Genomic DNA, 20654 nt, shown 5'->3' with positions numbered 1-20654 from the left:
TGAGGTATCTTGGGTGCCATGTGGACACCCGGCATTGGCATCATCTTAGAGCAGCAGCTAGCACACCTACTCTAGAGCATTAGGCAGAAATTCCACATTGGATCATAACGAGACTTTCTCTAGCCGAGAGGGTGGTGGTGGCTGACAGGGTTCTATTTGCCACCATGTTGTATGGTCTAGGACCATTATGCAAGCTATTAGTAGGGGAGCACCCCCAAAACTGGGCTGCTATACACACATCCCAGACTTGGTGGTCTCTTTACCAAAGGACACACTTTTCTTGTAATGATCATGACTGATGGAGAGTGAGTTGTAACCGTTTCATTGCAAGAAGATGGTAGACTTATGAGCGAACACATTTTTCTTGTAGTGATCATGACCGATGGAGAGTGAGTCTTTACCATTTCATCGCAAGAAGATGGTAGAATTATGAGAGAAGATTTGGATCACCCAAAAGTTCATAGGATGCTCTTGCTAGAGGATTAGAGTGGTGCCTCACTGTAAAATGCATTGGTAAATGATGGATGCTTGGAGATTAGGCATATATTGAAGTAGGCCTCTTCAAAGGTTAGAATGGAGCCCAAGGGAGTGGGTTGGGGGAGATCCCTTTGTAGAGCGACCCAAGGATGTCCCCTTTTTTTATCATACTTGCAGACTAGAAAGGAGGGTCTGAACAAGTAGGATTAGAACGGTGCCATCTGCTACTGGACAGGAATCTTGTCAATTTTTGTGGCTGACTTCTGCAGAATATTGGATAATACCTCTAGACCTAGCAAGATTTTGCTCTTTCTATGGTTTTTAGCATGCAAGAAATTAGTGGCACTTGGGTTGGTTATGGTTGGTACCTAGTCAGTTGTGCTAGATGTGAAGAGGAAAAAGAAACACAAAGGCATTGTTTATGTGACTGCCCCAAGGTCCACAAGGTTTGATGAAGAGCCCCCCGAATAGGCTGTCTGGATACTATTTTATGTCACAAAAAAGTCTATCGTGGTGGCATGGAGAATTGTACTTCACATCATGAACAAAGACCCTCTCATAGACAGGATTGCATGATACACAGGAGCTTTGTCACAAATGCAAGCGCATAGGCAATAACATTGCTCGGTTTACTTGGACTGCCAGATTTAGTCATACTCCACTGCATTTCAAGGATTTGGGCACAGATTGTCCACACTTTCTGCAAGAGATGGGACGGGCTACAGCCTACAGGGTGATTCAAAGACAGACCATGGAGAGGTGGTTTTCTCAGGATCATGGGACTTTCTTAATTTTGAGTCACATGTGTTCTGGCATTATAGACCTCCAAGTTGGCTATTCACTCAAGCCTTGTAATAGGCTTACTTCTCTGACTTGGATAAAGGTTCAAAACCGTTTCTTTATGCCTCTCCGTTTCTTTAACATGACTCCAGGCCCGTTTCTTTATGCCTCTGTGTAATAGGCTGCTTTTTACAAGGTGAGCATGCCAAGCTACCTTAGCCGTTATACATATTAAAGAAGACCCCCACTAGGTTACAATGTGTTTCTGAATAGTTCTTCCTGTTAGCATATGTACTCACCTGCGTGCTTTACCTGCATACCCTGTCACATAGGAAAGAGAGAACTTCCTCATATATAGGTACAAAATTTCCCGGAGCTTCAAATCAATCACTGACAGACCAAATTCCCCAAGGTCGAGCTTAATTTCCAGTTGGGATGACGACTGACCAGTCTGCCCACTTAGACGCTTAGATGCCACCTGCTTTTGAGATGTTTCACTTCCCAAATCCTTAATGTCAACTTTTGCAATTTGTAGAATCTTTTTATCTGTCTCACAAAACCTGATCAATTTTCCACTATCAAGTTCGAGCACATGACAGTAAAAGCTATTTGACAGCTCCCTCCCACAAAAGTAATGATAGCCACTTCTGTTTATATCCAATACATCACTGCACAAAATATTCTCTCTCCTCGCATGTACTTCAAGACATTGTTCTCCAAAGGGATTTTCCCAAGCATACAAATCAGCTGACAATGGCTTCAGAAACTTCCAGGCATCGTCGCGAAGCCCACTTTGGCGGTACTGAATCTCTGTATATCTCATACAATTCTCAAGCCTGCAAGAAAACAAGGTTCAATAGAGAACTAGATGACTACTCTTGACAAAACTCAATTTCTGCCAGACTATCCAAGTCTAATTTCCAAACCAGAACACTTACCTATAGGGCCCTTGACTTGATCCTCGTCGGAACACAACCAAGAATCTAGAGTCTTCTTCATACCCTCTGACTTCTACCCTTATATGTTGCCACCTGTGTGAAGTTTCACGGACAGCGACATGAAATGTTTCCTCTTGCCGTATGGTAAGGGGAAAAGACCATTCTGAGTCAGGCAACCGAACCTGATCCAGTATCAACACTTTAAAAGTAAGGAGAAAAGTATAACAACATCCATGATAAATAAATATACAATTGAGCACAAGGAGGATGAAAGTGCACTAAATACAAAATATGACATGGAGCTAATAATTAAAAACACCAATAACCAACAGCACCAAGACTATAAATGAGATCACTCACAAAACCACCGTGGCTTTAAATAATCGCCGGTTCAGTATTTTGGTCACTTAAAAATTTAACTGAAAACAACATTGCATACAAGCTTTTGCAGGAGTGTTTATGACAGTTTATTCTATCACTCAGTCTACACAAAAAGATCTCATTGCAAGAACGTCTAGTGGTTTCTATTTGACTAACCTCTTGAACTTGAATCTCACCAGAACATTGCAAATCCCAGATTGTATAGAACAATCTAAGGATGTTGACTCTTGAATGTATAGCAGCACCAAGGCTGCAAGTAAAAATGTCTATGAGTGTGTTTATTAGTTAGCTTCCTTGAACAATATATGGTTAGGATTTCCCACTCAGGGTTGGACATTTACTGAGGCAAATGGGCAGTCACTGTGAGTGGGCACTGGTCATTAACATAATGCTATTAATTGGAAAATATCTCACTTCTAAGACCAAAGAAGTTTTTTTGTCCTTATTCAGCTTAAAAATGCATTACAAACCAATTTGCTCTTTTTTACAGCCCCAAAACATGTTTATTACCAATAATTTCATTAAATGACCACTTTCCTGGAGAGTAATTGTGTCCCACAAGCCAAACCCTAACTTGGGAGGATCCAATCATCCCTAAATAGACAAGCTGCCCGCCACTCAGCCTTATCTTTGATTGCAGATTATTGGCGCTCCTATTCTCAGCTGTCCACACGCCTTTCTAGTATACATCTCAGTTTGAGTTGCTGTCCATAAATCAAGTGCCTACATCTAGCCCTCCATCAGCATCTAGGGCTCAGTCTACAGCAGACCCTAAATTTTCTGTTGGCAATAATCTAGAGCCTACTGGCGGTAGTTTCTAGCCTTCACCATGACTCACAGGAGCTCCAACACCTTGCATTTGCTTTGATGTTGCATTAAAGGCCAACAGGACTTGGATCTAGTATCTTTGCCTAAGGGCAAGAAAGCTATTGGCAAGCTAAAAGAAAGTGAATGAGTGGGTGAATGAGTGAATCCTGCTAAAAACAGAGAAAGGAAAACTTAAGGATGAGGCTAGTCTAGAGTATCCTAAGGTAACTAGAGAGATGCTAGCCTAAGGGTGTGGCCACCATCACGTTCATCCATCAGCAGGTCTCTGCCAATTAAACTCATGACAAGGTGAGGATGTGGTCATAGGTGGGGGTGCATGAGGAGACCTCGGAATACATGCAAAGAGGGCAATGGGAGAGGGGCTAGTAAACCAATCACCTAATCCTTCAAGAGTATTGGAAGGCATGGGCTGCTAAGGATTTCCATGTGCCACATGTCGAGTGGCAAGTATGCCAAATGGAGCAGATGGGGCACCAACAAGAGGTGTAGCCCCACTCAACTATCTAGGGGAAGTGGAAACAATTGCAACTAGTTGTTGTTCCTTAGCTAGGAGATCCTGGGCCTTAGTACGACACTCCTCACCTACATGGATCGATCCCTAGTAGCATATGTAAAACTATTCCTTTTACGGAATTACTGCCAAACAGTTTGGATTTTTTTATTTCATGTAAGGAAGAGATATTGCCCTTGTTTTCCGTTGCCTTCGCATCTTGAGAGTTATTTCCACCTCTAGTTTTACCTTGCAAAGAAAAGGCAACCAAATCCCTCTTTGAATAGGAATGTGGGGAGGAACTCTTGTGGACTTGATCATGCAACCACGCGTAACACAAGAATTGACATTCAAACTCATAGAAGGTTGGCAAACTGGGCAACAAAACGATATGTTAGGTAGTGTGGAAGTATTTTTCAGGCAACTTGTCTAAAAAGAATGTAGCATGATCCTCATTTAACTTTGGTGACCCAATAGTGGAAAAATCGTTAACAGCCGATATTAAGTCATCTTAATTTCAAATGATCCCCTTCATTAATAGGAAACTCTTACAACTCATAATCGAGATTGATCCGTGGAGTTCCATCGCTCGCTGCATAGCAATCAAGGAGATGACTTCAACGATCGAAAGCTAGGGGCACGTGCTATAACTGGAAATGGAACTTAGGAAGTAGCCCCTAGATTAACTTGACATTTTCTCTAGCATTGCAAGCTCTCCATTGACAAATGTGGTCAAGGTGGGCCAATTTAGGGTTCGGCATAGAGCATAGTTACCTGGAACAGGGAACGGGACCCCCTCGAACAGGGGGAACGTCCCAAGTCGGGGAACCGGAACGAGGGGGACGGCACATGTCTTAAGTGCCCCAAATATGCCCTGCATGACCCAAATTGCCCCAAAGAATGTCCCTCTAATTGCCGCAATACCCCTCAATGCTTGAAATTGACCCAAATGTCCCAAAATTGACTCCATTACCCCCATATCTCTGAATTGCCATGAATTGCCCCAATTATCCCAATTTCCATTGAAATTAGACAATATAAATGGATGAATACCTTGGAATTGAGGATCAACTGAAATTTGATTGTAATTTGCAAGAGTTGATAATGCATCAAATTTGAACTTTGCATGGACTCCTAATTAGCTTGTGAGTTGTCTTGAAACGTTGAATCTTCAACCCGAGAGAGAGAGAGAGAGATTAGTGTGTGCACATTAGGCAATGGAGATGGATGAATATCTAGTAGGATTGTGACCCAAGCAAAAAGAAAAAACGGGAAAAAACGTCAATTTTCAGTCAACAGGCCTGGAACGGCCATTCCAAATAGGGAACGGCAGGGAACGGTAGGGAACAGCCTTGAGAATGGCAAGAAACATTCCCTGGCCATTTCACCTCCTTGGAGGGTTTGGAGCGTGTTAGGCCATTCCTACAAGCCAGAACGGCCGTTCCCTGTTTCTATGGCATAGGGTTTAAACCAGCTACTAGCTCCCAAAGATCATGAGATTCAAGCTGTTGTTACATAAGGTTAGACCAACTAGTGAAATTTGACTCCTTAGAATGAGTCTTATCGATAAAGGCACACTTGGTTGTAACGATAGGAGCGATAATTCTAAATGAGGAATAGAATGGGTAGAGTGGGTAGCATGGTGGGGGAGTGGAGTACACTTGGAAATCAACCCCACAATGCCCAACATGCATGTGGGATGTGTGCGGAGTGGATCCAAAAGTGGGTATAGGTTGACTAGGTAGGTACGGGCATGCTAGCCACATGTGTAGCCCAAGGGGAAGAGATAGAGACATGTAGGCTAAAGAAAGCACACATGCATTCAACACATGTATGTAACTACTAATAGATATAGAAAATGCATCAAGAGAATTCATTCATTCTTAATTATATGCATAATGACATAGCGCAGTGAAAATGAAAATATATATGCAAACCATTGCCTTGTCAATCTATTTGAATCACCATCTCTCTCCAACTAATTCATAAACATATGCACATAAATGCAGTAATATGCATGGTAAAAGAAACTTCAATACATAAATGCATCAATACGTACAGTAAAAGCAACATGCATTCATGATGTATGCAACATCCATGCATGCAACAATATGATTATACACTTACAAATGTAATGCACTATGAATTTAATACCTCTATGTTTGGAGAAATCCCTACAAGGGAGTGACCCATGGAGGTAGTGACGGTGCACCATAAGTAGAGCATGGATATCCCTACCACTAAGAGGCTCATGGAAGGGGGTGCTGAGTGTCCAAGGGGATTGAGGAGGATACCCATTAGAGCCATCCTAGTATAATCAAGGGTGTACAGTGGCATTCGCATATGGGTAGCTAGCATGTGATGTACAAAAAGAAAAGGTACTAGAAACAAAAATAGATTATACAAATCCTACTATGCTAGATTTAGGTATAGAGTCCAATTTTAATTTATGGAAATCAAAACAAAATGACTACCAACACCATGCTGGAACGAATAGAAGTATGTGTCCTTTGAGAGCCTTCTCAATTTACATTTACATACTCAAACCTATCATTATCCAGATCCTATATATCAAAAGGAAACACAAGGGAGGCCTTTGATTCAAATGACTCAAAAAGTAGACAAGCCTGACATTGGGTTTGGTTGTCATGAAGATCGATCGGGGCCATAGTTCTCAAGTACGAAAGGTACGATACGGTATGGTACGATAAATTACGGTACTAAATGGTACCTTAAGATTTTATAAGGTACAGTATGATATTAGTACGATTAAAAAATAACTTGATTATTTTGGACTAAAGATAATAGAATAGATATTTCAAGTCTAAATAGCAATGCTATTACAGTATATAAGATGAGTACTCGAGGGTAACATGCCAAAACCTAATGTTGCATGCACGACATGCGCTACTACTACCTATAACTTAAAACTACATAGATGGGAGTGGATACATCATATATGCATGACCATACAAATAAGAGCAGTGTGGGCTTGAGAGAGAGAAAATTGAGAGATTGTTTGAATCTCAAAAAACCTAATCTCACGGGAGAATCATATTAATATAAGGAGCATTTAGCTCCTCCCAAAGTGCAGTTCGAATGAGAAAGATGTATCCATTAAGTTGGTACCTTATGGTACTAATACATAAGGTACAGTACCTAAAGTATGGTATAGTATCAAACCTTTCATACATGGTACTAGCGCAACTATGGTTGAGAAAGAAAGAAAGCAAGCAAGATATATTAACGTCTACATAAGGCCAATGTGGCCTATGAGACAAAATCCAGAGTTCATCAATGTCTAATGTCATCTCATCAGTAAGGTAAAGATAACATTGCAAATAAGTGGGTGGCCTATGAAACAATACTGACAATAACTATACGATGGGACTATACTAGGGTTGAACCAAGTGTAGTATTGTTCCATCGATAGAAAAGAAAAGGAAAGGAAAGGAGAACCAGATCTAATAGAACCATGTACAAAAGTGTGCTGGAGACTATAGGTTGTAGCTAATCTCAAGATCTGCACATGATCTCAACTAGGATGCGATCCCTACCTGCTTCGCCGATATGCTTGGTTGTGAGTCTTCAATATCTCGTGATAATGGCTCTAATCCGACTGTGGTGTGGCGTCCTCAGACATAGTCCTGGTAGACAAGGTGGTTGTGCTCGACGAAGGGAAATGGCTCTATCCAATGTGACTCCACGGTGTAGCCTGTAAGGTGTGTCTGGTGGGGTGGCTCTGTCTCTACTAGCCTGGTAGTGTCACTAGGGTCGGCTCTATAGAAGAGGTCTGTCACTGCTCTCTGTGTACGTCCCTCTAGGTGAGCTGGCCTCCTGTCTCGCAATAGTGCAATTCGGCGCCTCTCGAGTTGCACGAGGAAACGACCTAGGCATCTCTGGTCCTCGTACTCCATGACGCGACGAAGGGGTCCAACTCCATCATGGAAGAGGCAGTGGTACCGTCCTTGTATGTCATAGTATACTCTGCATCTGCATACGTAGTGCTCCTCTGTCTCAAGCTCTCGACCACAAAGCTGGAAAGTCCTATCCTCTGCTAGGGTATTTGTCCATCTTCCTGTCTCCATCTAAAGCCTATGTGAGGAGGTGCGAATCTATCCGATAGTAACCCGTACGCTACGAGAGAGAGGAAGATAGTAGAGAGAGAGAGAGAGGGAGAGAGAGAGAGAGAGAGAGAGAGAAGGTTGAGAGAGAGAGGAGAGGCTTGAGAGAAAAACATGGTGTGAGAAGCTTGAGAGAGAAAGAGAGCGCGAGAAAGAGAGGCTTGGAGAGAAATAAGAAAGAAAGAAGAAAAAAAAAGGAGAAAAAAAAAAAGTCATAGACTTGAAGGAGAGTGACCAAAAAGTGCATTTTTTGTACTAAATCGTACGGATACGTACCATACCAAATCGTACGAATTGAACCATATGCATCAATCCGTACTACATATGAAGACAACCCTGATCGGGGCTTATCACAAATGCCATATGTTCTCCTTGATCGGAGAGATGGCTAACCTCACCAACAAATCTAGATATATTGGGACCAAGGCTTTCAAGCGTCATAGAGCAGCGGGTCCAACCATACCTGATGTGCAAGTATTCTTAGAACTCGTCGTCTAACATGAAATGTATATCTAGCCAAGAACAAGAAGGAGGTGGTGAAGGTGGGAGCTTATAATGTCTCCTCATGGCCTCTATTAATGGAGAAGCTTGAAAACACACTATGGAATCCCAACGAGGAGTCTACGAAACTGTAAATTGGTTACATGTCGTTCTTGTATCTCACACAAAACCAAGCTCTCCATGATTATCACATGGTACTGTCTACAAGAGCACCAGCTCTAATACCATGTTTACACTTAGAAAACACAAAATGTACAAACACGACTACGATACAATAACTCAAATAGAAAGGCAAAACGCAAAGACGCAAACACAAACGAAGAAAGAAGAGGAAGTGAATTAATCAATGCTATAAACGATAGAAAGAGTGTACAAGATACTCTATGGAAGATCAATGAGAGTAGTCAGACTGTGACGTCCACACCAAAGATGGATCCCGAGTGCTATAACCACCAGTAGGAGCTGAAAGAGTGCTGAATGTGTAAGGGCAATAGGCCGGTAACCAAAACGCAGCACTCTGGAGGCTGGAATGTGGTAAACGTAGCGGTGTACCACCAATCCGCAGCTAAAAACTGATCACCAACGCTGTAAACAGTAGGGCACCAGCTGACAAGGGTTAGTCAGCGCATGTATGGGCCTGCATTGTCATAATCACAAGCTGGCTGATGCAAACCATGATACTAATCAGCATGGTGGACAGCTGGGACATCAAATTTAGCAGTTCTGGAGCAGAAAAATCAGTCACCAGCAGCTGGATACTAACACCAACACAATGGATAAGTGCTTGATGAAGGGCTGCAGTCAATGATGGCTGGACAACAGATGGAGATGGGCTGCAAGCTGAAAACAGGGTATTGACAGCAATAGAGAGTATCTGGAATGATGTAACCTGCAAAATAAATAGATGCAAAAGGATCCTCCCAAACTAGGGTCTTGCTTGTGGGACAATAACAATCTACAAATACATTCAATTAAAATTTGGTAATATTTGAGTTTTGGGATAGTTGAAATGAGGTAATTAGTTTGTAATGTACTTTTAGTTGAGCATCACCTCTCAAGCCTAAAATTGCAACAAGAAAGGGATTGTAAAAAACACTCAAGAACATGTTACCCCATGGTGTCCCACCCTGAAGCAAGTATGGCATCAAACACAAGGTGCACATTGGCTGCTGAGTGGCCAACCCAGTCTACAAAGGTGATACTTATCACACCAAGGTATCCCAAGTGATCACTCTAGAGAGACTAAGGCATTGGACAAAGGATGCTCATCCGCTACCCATTGACCTATAAGGACTTCGAGCTCCACCAGCATCTGCCTTGGGAGGCCGTCCATCATCCTACCTTGGGAGGCTGGCCACCGGCCATCATCAGCCTGCCACAACTTAGAATCAGAGGTAAAATAAAAATATTTTATCATTTTTTAATTTAGATCTCATTCATTGGAAGGGGCTTGTGCACGGGCAACATCTCTCTCCTCTTGCAAGTATCTGGGACACATTTCTCGCAAAGATTTTTTGAAATTTTCAGTCAAAGTTTTAGGGCCTTCTATTGTCAACTTTGAGATTGGCAAATGTACGTCAATGACAGTCTGAAATAGACTGGCTTTGTACATTTTGGGACAAGAAATTTTAGGGCTTTTGCATTTTTAGTGCTACTAAGCATTGTTTGCAACTTGGACAATGTGTACTTCAGACAGTTTTTTGCACAAAGACATTACATTTTCCAATTACATCAAACACTTTGCTGTAATTTCTGGAAATTCTAAGATTTCCAAGTTGGTCCAGCTTGAAGTATTGCTCCTTTGCTCCTTGATCTGTGACATTTACTATCAAAATCAGGGAGGTGATTAATTTACGTAAGTGCCCAAGGAGGATAGGGTGGATGGCAACAACTATTCTCTATGGTCTTTTATGATGGTGAATGTGCTGATTGCAAAGAATCTTTGAGATTATATCAGGGGTGAAGAAGTTAGGCCTGGAGTTGTGGCTCCTGCTACACCTCCCCCAAGAGGACATAGACAACAGGAAAATCAGCTTGCTCAGCCTGTTCAACTTGCTCCAGCTTAGCCACTTCCCCAGAGATTAGCAGCACAAAAGGCATGGGACACACGGGATACACAAGCTTCGTCGTTGATTGCATTGGCAATTTAACGGTCTATCATCCCTCACGTTCGTTCGACATCTTCTTCATAGAAACATGGCTGACCTTAGAGCATGTTTCCTGGAAACAATGAGACACACATCTCTTTCTTGAGGAAAGAGCTTGAGACTATCAAGATGGATGAGGGTGATTCTATGTAAGATGATCTAAACAAAATTCAGGACTTGCATGCGCAGCTTATGAATGTAGATGAGTATTACTCAGATCTGCAGTTGATATCTACTACTTTTAATTCATTGCCACCCTTATATGTGGACTTTCATACGGCCTTGAATATCACCATGAGGATTTCCCCACAGCCACTTACTTTCCTTCAATTGGTAAGTTTGCTCTTAGAGAAAGAGCAAACAAGAAAGAATAGTGGTGTGATTGTTATAGCCTCTGAGAAGGCTTTTATGGCAAGGCGGAAGGGCAATGGCAGCCAAGCTAAAAATGCTCCGTAGAGCTTTGGGACATTTAAGTGCTTCACACAGTAGCAAGAAACAAGGGGCATGAAAGTCAAGAAGGGCAAATGCCACTATTGCAACAAGCCAGGACAGTACATCACAGAATGTAGAAAGCACATAGCGAAGGAGGAGGACTCAAGGATGTCTGTTTTTTATGCACTTCAACTACTACTACTGAGTCCGCGTCTTTTGTTGCAGACCGGAACTATTTTCTTTACACATGTAGTTATAACTCTTCTTGGGTTGATAGAGCATTTAGCTCTATTGATATGCCAGTACATGGTTTTTTGAAAGTGGTACTTCTAGGCATATCACATCCCACAAGGATTAGTGTTCTTTCGTTATTGCAACCCTTATCAGCAAGTCTATACAGCGTGCCAACAATGCGTCAAACCCTATTAGAGGCATTGGGGATACCCTCCCACTGACACTAGCCCACAACCCCCCCTTTCCAAGGCCACCAATCCCCCCCCCCCCCCCCCCCCTCCGAACACCCACCACACACCTCCGTCCATCCCACCATCCCTCAATCCTCATACCCCAAAACCCCCCCCCCCCCCCCCTCCCCGAGCAACCCCCCTAATCCGCATGCGGTTCAGGTGATCCCGCCCCAGACCCCCCCCCCCCCCCCCCCCCACAGGAGGTGATGAGCCACACATGCCTACATCCTCCTCACACCAGAAGTCTTCCCCCTCTCACACAGCCACCAACTTATCCACCCCTGCCGCCCATCACACTTTCATGAGACAAGCACAGTTATTGCCACAGGAGTTCTTCCGCAGTGCCCCATAGTCCTACCTGAGAGTTATGGAGCCCCTCCATAGTGGAGAGCTCCGAGGGATGTGATCGAGTGGCTCCTAGCACAGTCGGCTCGTTTCTACCAGTATACACAGTCACGACTCTCAGCATGGCTAATAGATATATTTATAGTACCACCTGGAGCATCTATCACCCCTATGGTCCCGACCGTGGCCACCATGGGGGACTAGAGTTCACCGTCCAGACCAACGGCAAAGCGTTCTTGCATGCGTCATAGTTTCTCCTCCTCATAACCAGCTTCCATACCGAACAAATGCTGGTACGGTCAGTCACAAGTTTCCCCATGAGCTTACACCTTGCATCTTGGAATGTGAATAGTCTCAACTACAGTGGGGCACATGGTTCCAGGAAGTTGATTGTTCAACAGAAGCTGCAGCCTGCCCTTGCCAGACGAATCGACATCTTACTTCTAGAGGATCACAATCTCACTCCCACCTAGGCCCAGCAGGTAGGGAAGGTACTCCCAGGCACCTCGTGCACTTACTAGCAGAACGCCATAGATGCTCACGGCAAGAGTGGAGGCGTTGCACCTCTATTGGCCCGAGTCTCACCGCTTGTGTACGAGACCACAAGACGATAGTGGCATGGAGGGTTCTTTGGATCAGATTGGATATTGAGGACTCGTGCCTTGGAGTCCTCAAAGTCTATGCCCCTATAGAGGTTAGGGCACGCAGTAGGTTCTACGTGGAGATCGCGGATGTACTCCCAGAGGCAGACTCATGGATCGTTGGAGGAGACTTCAACAACCTGGAGGCTTTGGAGGACCAGCAGGGCAGAGGCAAAAACTACCAGGGCATGGCTAGGAAGGAGTAGGAGGCATGGGAGGTCTTTCTGCTAGCAGTAGGAGCATGCGATGCCTGCAGAGACCCGGCCTTCCACAAGAGAAAGAGGTCATTGGACTTCTCTTGGGGATACAAGCGGATAGGTGGAGTCCTGCTGGAGCGGTTGGATAGGTTTTATGTGGGACAGTGTGGAGGCTCTCGTAGAGGCCAGATTGAGTAGTTGGCAAGTACCACCTTGCCCGATCATTGCCCCGTTCTTGTGACACTTGATCCCCCAACATCCGCCCTAGACACACAATCCTATCGAATCCCTGACTCATTCTATAGGAGGGAGGAGGTGACGAGACAAATAGAGCAAAATTGGACTAGAGAGTGGGGCAGAAGGGACCGGATAGCAGAGGAGGTTGCGGAGCTCCTAATCCACTCGAGCAGAACCTACCAAGAGGCAACTATACAGGCCAGGCAGCACAGTTGGGAGGAGGAAACAGCACTCAAGTAGGACCTTGGAGCCACACAAAGATTATTACAGGAGGCACAAGAGAATCCACCCTTCAGGCACATAAGGTACGCACCCAAGCAGCCATTGCTGGTCTAGAGGACAGGTGCTCGGAGTTCTCATTTCCCACCTCAGCAGCCTTGTGGGCGCGGAAGGGGGACATGATGTGCAGGGAGTTCTTCTAGGTGCACCAATCTGGCACCTCACGAGAGCACATACGCAGCCTTCGGGATGAGTATGGGAAGACTCGTTCTAGCTGAGACGAGGTGATGGAGATTGCCACATCGACTATTACACGCGCCTTTTCCCATAGGAGATAGCCTCGGCTAGACGACAAAGATATAGACAGCAGGTCTGGGATCACATCATGTCCCTCGTCTCACAGAGGAGATGTGAAGCTCACTCCTAGCCCCGTTAACAAAGAAGGAACTAGAGGAGGCTTTCCATACACAGGATGGGTAGAAATGCCTAGGAGAGGATGGCCCCTCTAAGGCCTTCTTCACTATCTACTAGGAAGTGGTGAAGGACCCCCTACTGATGGCCTTCCAAGAGATTTTCACTTCAAGACAGATGCTAGGGAGTCTTTCAGCAGACCTTATCAATCTTCTCCCCAAAAGGGGAGACGGGTTGGAGCTTTCCCAATGGAGACCGATCACCTTATTGTCAGTGGCCTATAAGGCACTGGCAAAGATGATTGGTAGGCAACTATGTCCCGTGCTTCCAAACATCATCCATGACACACAGACAGGCTTTGTCCAGGATAGAAGCATCCTAGACAATGTATTTACCTTCTTTGAGGCGATAGAGTGGGCTTAGCACAGTGGACAGAGACTGGTCGTACTACGCTTGGATTTCGAAAAAGCTTATGACACAGTGGACTAGGATTTCCTAGAGGGCACCATGGTGAGGTTGGGTTTCTCCTTGGTTTGGATTCGTGCGGTCTCCGCCCTTTACAGATCGGACATAACGACGGTTCTCATAGGCAGAAGGCAAGGGCAAGACTTTCGACTGGAGAGATCAGTTTGACAAGGCTACCCCCTAGCCCCATACTTGTTTCTACTAATTGCAGAGGAGACTAAGATGTTAGACTCATAGTATGCAAATGATACAGCACTCTACATAGAGGACGATGAGTTGATGCTAGAGAGAGTGAGGCTAGCTCTTGACGTATTCTGTTCTGTAGAGGGCGCGAAAATCAACTGGCGGAAGTCGGTTGGTTTCCTCACAGACCCAAACTCTAGCACGGAGTGGGGCGTCCACCTGGGATTTAGATGGGTGAGCAGAGGGCAAACCATCCGGTACCTAGGGTTCCAGGTGGGACTCGACATCACTCCTGCCCAGCAGTTTCTTCCTGTCCTTGATTTTCTTCGGAGGAAACTGACCTACTGGAGCACGGCTCGCCTCTCACTAGCCGGCCGAGCTCTAGTGGTTAACCAGGTCCTCCTAGCGACGGTTTGGTACATCACCTCGTGTTGATACTTCTCCTCATCCTGCATAGTGCAGGTACGCCGCCTAGTGTGGAACTTCCTTTGGTCAGGGTCAGATGACTCAAACGATTCCAAGGCCAAGGTGGTGTGGGTGACCATCATACGGCATCGGTCAGAGATAGGGCTTGGGATCATAGACCCAGAGTATCAGCGTATGGCCCTCTTGAGCAAGCTAATTGTCCACGGCCTCACACCAGGTGGGCAGTAGACCTGGAAGGTCTTATCACAAGAGGGTCTTCAAGACTGTAGATCAAGGCTTGGCAATGAGTGGAGGTCGTCCCTGAGATGGATCTTCACATCAGCCCAGATGACCCCCCCAGATCACCTTTCCTGCACAGCTTACTCCGCATGTGGCAGGGCCTCCGCAAGGCCCTAATCCAGAACCCCCCAAGCTGTCAAGAGGAGATAGACCATCAGCCGGTGATCCGGAACCCCCAGGTCAAAGATCAAGAAGGGGCACAAATCCGCGAGCTCCCCCACATCCAGTGGGCTGGTGGGGAGACCGTCCTGGCTTGTACCATCAGGACATGGCAAGAGGTGTACAGGATGACTGACGAGGAGGTGATGCAACAAGTATCAGGTTGCTAGAGAGGGATGGAGTTGAGAAGAAGAGAGATAGACTCAACAATACCTCTGGAGTGACTTGCTCCTCCAACACGAGAGCTGATAGAGCCCGGAGATATGGGCAGCTAGGTTTTCACCAGCAGGCATCCCCCTAGAGGTGGCAGATAGAGCGGGCAACGCCTCGCAGGGGACTTTGTTTGCCATTTAGGAGGGGGGGTGTCTGATCCTTGATAGAGCGCAGCAGGATGAGAGGATAGCCACCCTTTTGTACGAGAGCATTCGGGTGGTGGACCTTCACGGGAAGGCATGGCGACTGGACCCCTATGTTTTCTGGAAGGAGATCAAGGAGCGGTGCCTTTCGATTCGGACGGCAAACCACTTGATGAGCTAGAGTGAAATCCATGAGAGTGGCTATGGCCGGCCACTACAGTCGCAAAGAAACCACCCAGGTTCCTCGAGTACACTGCCAGGATTAGCAGACACCTACTGATGCAGGAGGATATGGATTGGGTGTCGTCACGTAGTAGGCACTAGGCGGAGTACAACATTACGGAGCCTTTCCGACAAACCTTCTGGCATAGCTTATGGGATAGCTAGAAACCGAGGAGGGTGTCATATTTCTTATGGCTAGTAGAACATGGAGGCTTGGCGGTGGGATGTTGGCTTGCCCATATGCAAAAGGAGGGAGGTTGTAAGCGCTGCACACAGCAGCCTCTAGAAAACCCCAAAGCACTGCCTTTGGTCATGTGAGGAGGCGTAGCTTGTCTGGACAGAAGCATACCGCATTCTTCACCGTATAGCACCCATCCTTGGATCTATCTCATGGGGAGCTTTCTGCTGGCAAGTAGTCAGCCAGTGCCATCACGTTCTATATGAGGCCGGGATGCAAGATACAATATTCATTATCGAGACAGGGTCATGCGCACTAGTCAGTTTGGAGGCTCTACCCATCCTCCAGGTACTCAGGCCATAGTGTGTACTAAAGGGTATCTTAGGAATGTCTTGCTTTTTAATTCAAATTCGATAGAATCCTCATCTTAGATCAATATTAGAGAAGACTTTGGCATGTTCAATGAATAAATGGGCAAGGGGTAAATATAGGGATATTGAGGAGATAATGCAGGGTCGAAAGTAAGCATAGGGATGGAATCAAGAGTAGTGTTAAGAAGGGAGACATAAACATGAAGGCATTGAGAAATATTCTAATTAAAAAGGAGATCAACAAGATTAGTCTTATAAATAGAATATCAATAGTTAAAGGATTGAAAGAAGACATTAGTAAATAGAGGAATTTTTGCAATGTAAGAAAGGAATTGTGAGCGTAAGGGCTAGATATCATAGTTAAATAATGTATTCTGCCAATCAATGGTGAACCTCTAAAGGTGGATACCAATCATAACCTTTACACCACGAAGTCATCTCAACATATGTTTATGAACCATTTGAAAGTCTAAGCTCCACAAAGTGAACATAAATGGCTGTTTGTAGAATAACATCCCCCATATAAAGATTGATATCCCCCTCATCAAGGATCTGCAAATCTTCTGTAATATACATGAATGACCATAATTATGCCTCGTGGTAAACTAGATCATCAATTGCATGGCCAAAAACATATTCAAGTAAATCAATAGACCAAAGGTTATGGCCAACAGCGGACCGTTCGAAAGTATGGGAGATCATAGGGAATCTTACTGGATAGCATAACTGGAAGGCGTGGTGTCAGGAGGCTTTCGGCAGAGAGAGACTTTCAGTACATGCGACCTTAGCAGAGCTCTAGACCTCCATCATTCACTCCCTCCACGGCCAATGGAATCAGGTGCAAGGTGAGTCCAAGGCTCCGTCAGGAGCTCAGTTGTCATTTCGTGTGCACTTTGGGCGGCCAAGACCTATTTTTCGTGATACAGGCAAGCAACCTTGGATGGCGATACACCCCCCCTCCATGGCTTCTTGCCCCCATCCCCCCTAGACTGCCTTGAGAGGCTTGTATACATGATGTATTTCTGACTTTGCATCAGCTCTCTAGCTAGTCTATTGAGCATGAGCTCCGTTGTAATCAGTTCTTTTAAGTAATATAACCAGCCACATTTTACCTTTTTTTTTAAAAGAGGCATTGGGGAGATTGTGTTGACAGGCATTCATGGCTCAATTCTCCGTTTACCAAATGCCTTATTTGTGCCAGGCATAAAGAAGAACTTGTTGTCTATTTCTTCTTTGGCAAAGTGTGGTTTGCAAGTCACCTTTGATGATGATACATGTATAGTCAAGAGATAGCAAACACATGACTTCAATTTTGAGTGGCACTTTATTTCATGGGTTATATGAGTTGGATGCTTTTTCAATTGATCAGTGAATCTATCTAGCGTCTACTCTCACTTTTGCTATATCACAAGTAGAGTTATGGCATACTTGCATGGGGCATGTAAACTATAGTAGCTTGATGCTTATGCAGCGTACATAGATGCTTGATAGTTTACCTCTCTTGGAGAGACCTCTTGAGCATACATGCAAGGGGTGCATTTTGGAAAAAATGCATCATTATTCATTGCCTCGTGATATTGCTTTTAGAGCACCACCCAGATTACAAATTGTGCACTTGGACGTATGTGGCCTTATGCAGACAAAGTCATTGGATGGTTATTACTATTTTCTCACTTTCATTGATGATGTTACTCGCTTTTGCTAGGTCTACTCTTTGGTAGAAAAGTCATAAGTGTATGATGCATTTTTTACTTGAAAATCAATCTGGTTGTAAGGTTAAGACTCTCCACTCAGACCAAGGGGGGGAATACATCATACATGTCTTCTATGCTGAATTCTTTTTTGAAAGAGAAAGGCATTATCCATTAGTACACTACTACTTATACTCCACAATAGAATGGGGTTACAGAGAGGAAGAATCGGTCACTCATAGAGATGGCCAGATGTATGCTTACAGCAAAGAGCTTGCCATATAGTTTTTGGATGGAAGCAGTTATTGTGTGCTTGCCATGTTTTGAACAGGTGCCCCACCAAGGCATTAAAGAATGTCATGCCTTTTGAGGCTTGGAACTGTTGGAAACCTTCTATTGAGCATTTTTGTACTTTTGGATGTCTTGCGTATGCACATATTCCCAAGGTTTACTCAAAAAGAAGTTGGATAACAAGGCTGTTAAATGCATTTTTGTAGGGTACATCAGTGAGAGCAAAGGATATAGATTATATGATCCTATCTCTGAGAAGGTATTTGTCAATAGCGATGTGGTTTCTTATGAAAAATCAGAATTATCCCTTCCCGTTTTGATGATATATTTGAAGGGCTGCTAACCATTTCTTTTGGTGATATAGTTGGAGCTTCAACAAGTGAACATAATCTTCAGCCAGCTACTCCATTGGGTATTGCAGAAAATCAACATATGGCTGATTTGAATATTCAACAAGATACTCAATTTGAAATTCAGCAAGAGCTTGTACACACTCAGGAGGCTAAGCAAATGACTAGATGGTATTTGAAGACTGTGAAAGATAGTCACTCCAATGCTCCTATTGTTGGTCATACTAAAAGGCAAACTCGTATGCATGATCGTGCACATACCATGGAGTCTCTTATGGCAATAGATACATTTGATAATGAGGAGCTGGAAAAGTGTGCATTGGATGGCAGCAATGCAAGCTGAGTTTGATTCTGTCGTAAAGAATCAAACATGGGATTTAGTGTCTCTGCTTATTGGGAAGAAAGCCCTTGGTATAAAGTGGGTCTATAAGCTAAAAAGGAATGTAGATGGATCCGTTGACAAACATAAGGCCAAGCTTGTGGTCAAGGGATATGCACACAAGAAAGGCATTGACTATCAGGAGACATTTTCTCCTACATCCCGCACGACTACCATTCCGTCTATGGTTGCTTTGACTACCCATTATGGATGGACTGTGCACCGGCTTGATATAAAGACTGCATTTTCACATGGGGAACTTCAAGAAGTGTATGTACAGCACCCATTGGTTTTGTAGTTGTGGGAACTGAACACTTGGTGTGCAAGCTGAAAAAGGCTTTATATGGTTTGAAGCAAGCTCCTCGAGCTTGGTATGCAAAGATTCATGTCTTTTGCCTGAGCCAAGGGTTCATAAACAGCTCCTCACAGTCTACACTTCATCTTTATGTTGATGATCTTCTACTTACAAAGACACATGCTAATCAAATTTCAGTATTCATACAAAATTTGCAGCAAACTTTTGAGATGTCAAATTTGGGGCCTTTGCACTATTACTTGGGCATTCAATTCATTCATGATGCTAAAGGAATTGGATTATCACAGTCTAGATACATTGGTAGACTTCTTGAGAGGTTTGGCTTATAGGATTGCAAGCCATTCTCTTTACACCAATGGAACCTGGACTCAAGCTATCCTCGCATGATGACAGTGATTTGTCTGATATCCATACATATGCTCCAGCAATTGGATGTCTCATTTACTTATGCGACACAAGGCCAAACATTCACGTTGCAGTTTCAACCCTAAGAAAATATAAGCATCTGCCACGCATGTTACATTGGCAAGTTGTCCTTGCATGATGACAATGATTTGTTAGATATCCATACGTATGCTCCAGCAATTGTATGTCTCATTTACTTATGTAACACAAGGCCAGACATTCCGGTTGCAGTTTCAGTCCTGAGCAAATATAAGCGCCAGCCACGCATGTCACATTGGCAAGTTGTCAAGAGTGTTTTCCGTTACTTGCAAGGTACTAGAACTCTTGGATTGCTTTATGCAAAGGGGGGACCATTGCACTTACATGCTTACAGTGATTCTCATTGGGCTGGTGATTATGATTCTCGTCACTCCACTAGTGGTAATTATTTCTTTCTTGGCTCATCTTGTATCTCTTGGCTTAGCAAGAAACAATCACTGTTGCCACATCATCATGTGAAGCTCAATACAAGGTAGCTTTCACTGCCACAATTGAATATGTATGGCTTAGATGCTTGTTGGCTGATTTGGATGTATCTATCACTGAGCCTACTCCTTTGTTCAGTGACAGCTATAGTGCCATTGCACTGGCACGGAATCCATTTTTCATGCATATGTGACACACGAAACACATTGAGATCCATTATCACTTTGTGAGAGAGAGGCCACGTGCAAGTGATATCAACCTTGTCTACTATCCTACCACCAATAATGTGGCAAACATCTTCACCAAAGCTCTTCCTCGTCACAAGTTTGAAGCATTTTGCAATGCTTTATATTTGATCTCCTTTGGTGGATGACCCTTATATATTGATCACTCTTCACTCCAAGGGGGTTCTTCGGTTTCATTCACGCCTACGCTCACAGAGGAGTGTCAGTGATCCACATTTACAGCTTATCAATTGTCAACATCATCATCAAGACAGTGTG

General features: G+C 44.2%; 1 protein-coding gene across 5 annotated transcripts in view; it reads right to left on the bottom strand.

The window, feature by feature from the left end:
* LOC148032288 (pleckstrin homology (PH) domain-containing protein) overlaps positions 1-20654 on the bottom strand; it is a 242042-nt gene that overhangs the window by 39725 nt on the left and 181663 nt on the right. For all 5 annotated transcript variants that reach the window (XM_087682928.1, XM_087682929.1, XM_087682930.1 and 2 more), the window contains 2 exons: positions 2196-2377; positions 1557-2093 (listed from right to left, as the gene is read on the bottom strand). In XM_087682928.1, the coding sequence (XP_087539054.1) occupies positions 1557-2093; positions 2196-2377 (719 nt within the window). The remainder of the gene's footprint in view (positions 1-1556; positions 2094-2195; positions 2378-20654) is intronic.

Source organism: Lygodium microphyllum, chromosome 8, assembly GCF_053477565.2.
Source record: "Lygodium microphyllum isolate KBCC chromosome 8, Lygodium_microphyllum_v1.1.10, whole genome shotgun sequence".
NCBI lineage: Eukaryota > Viridiplantae > Streptophyta > Polypodiopsida > Schizaeales > Lygodiaceae > Lygodium > Lygodium microphyllum.
This window is presented reverse-complemented; position numbering and strand designations above follow the sequence as displayed.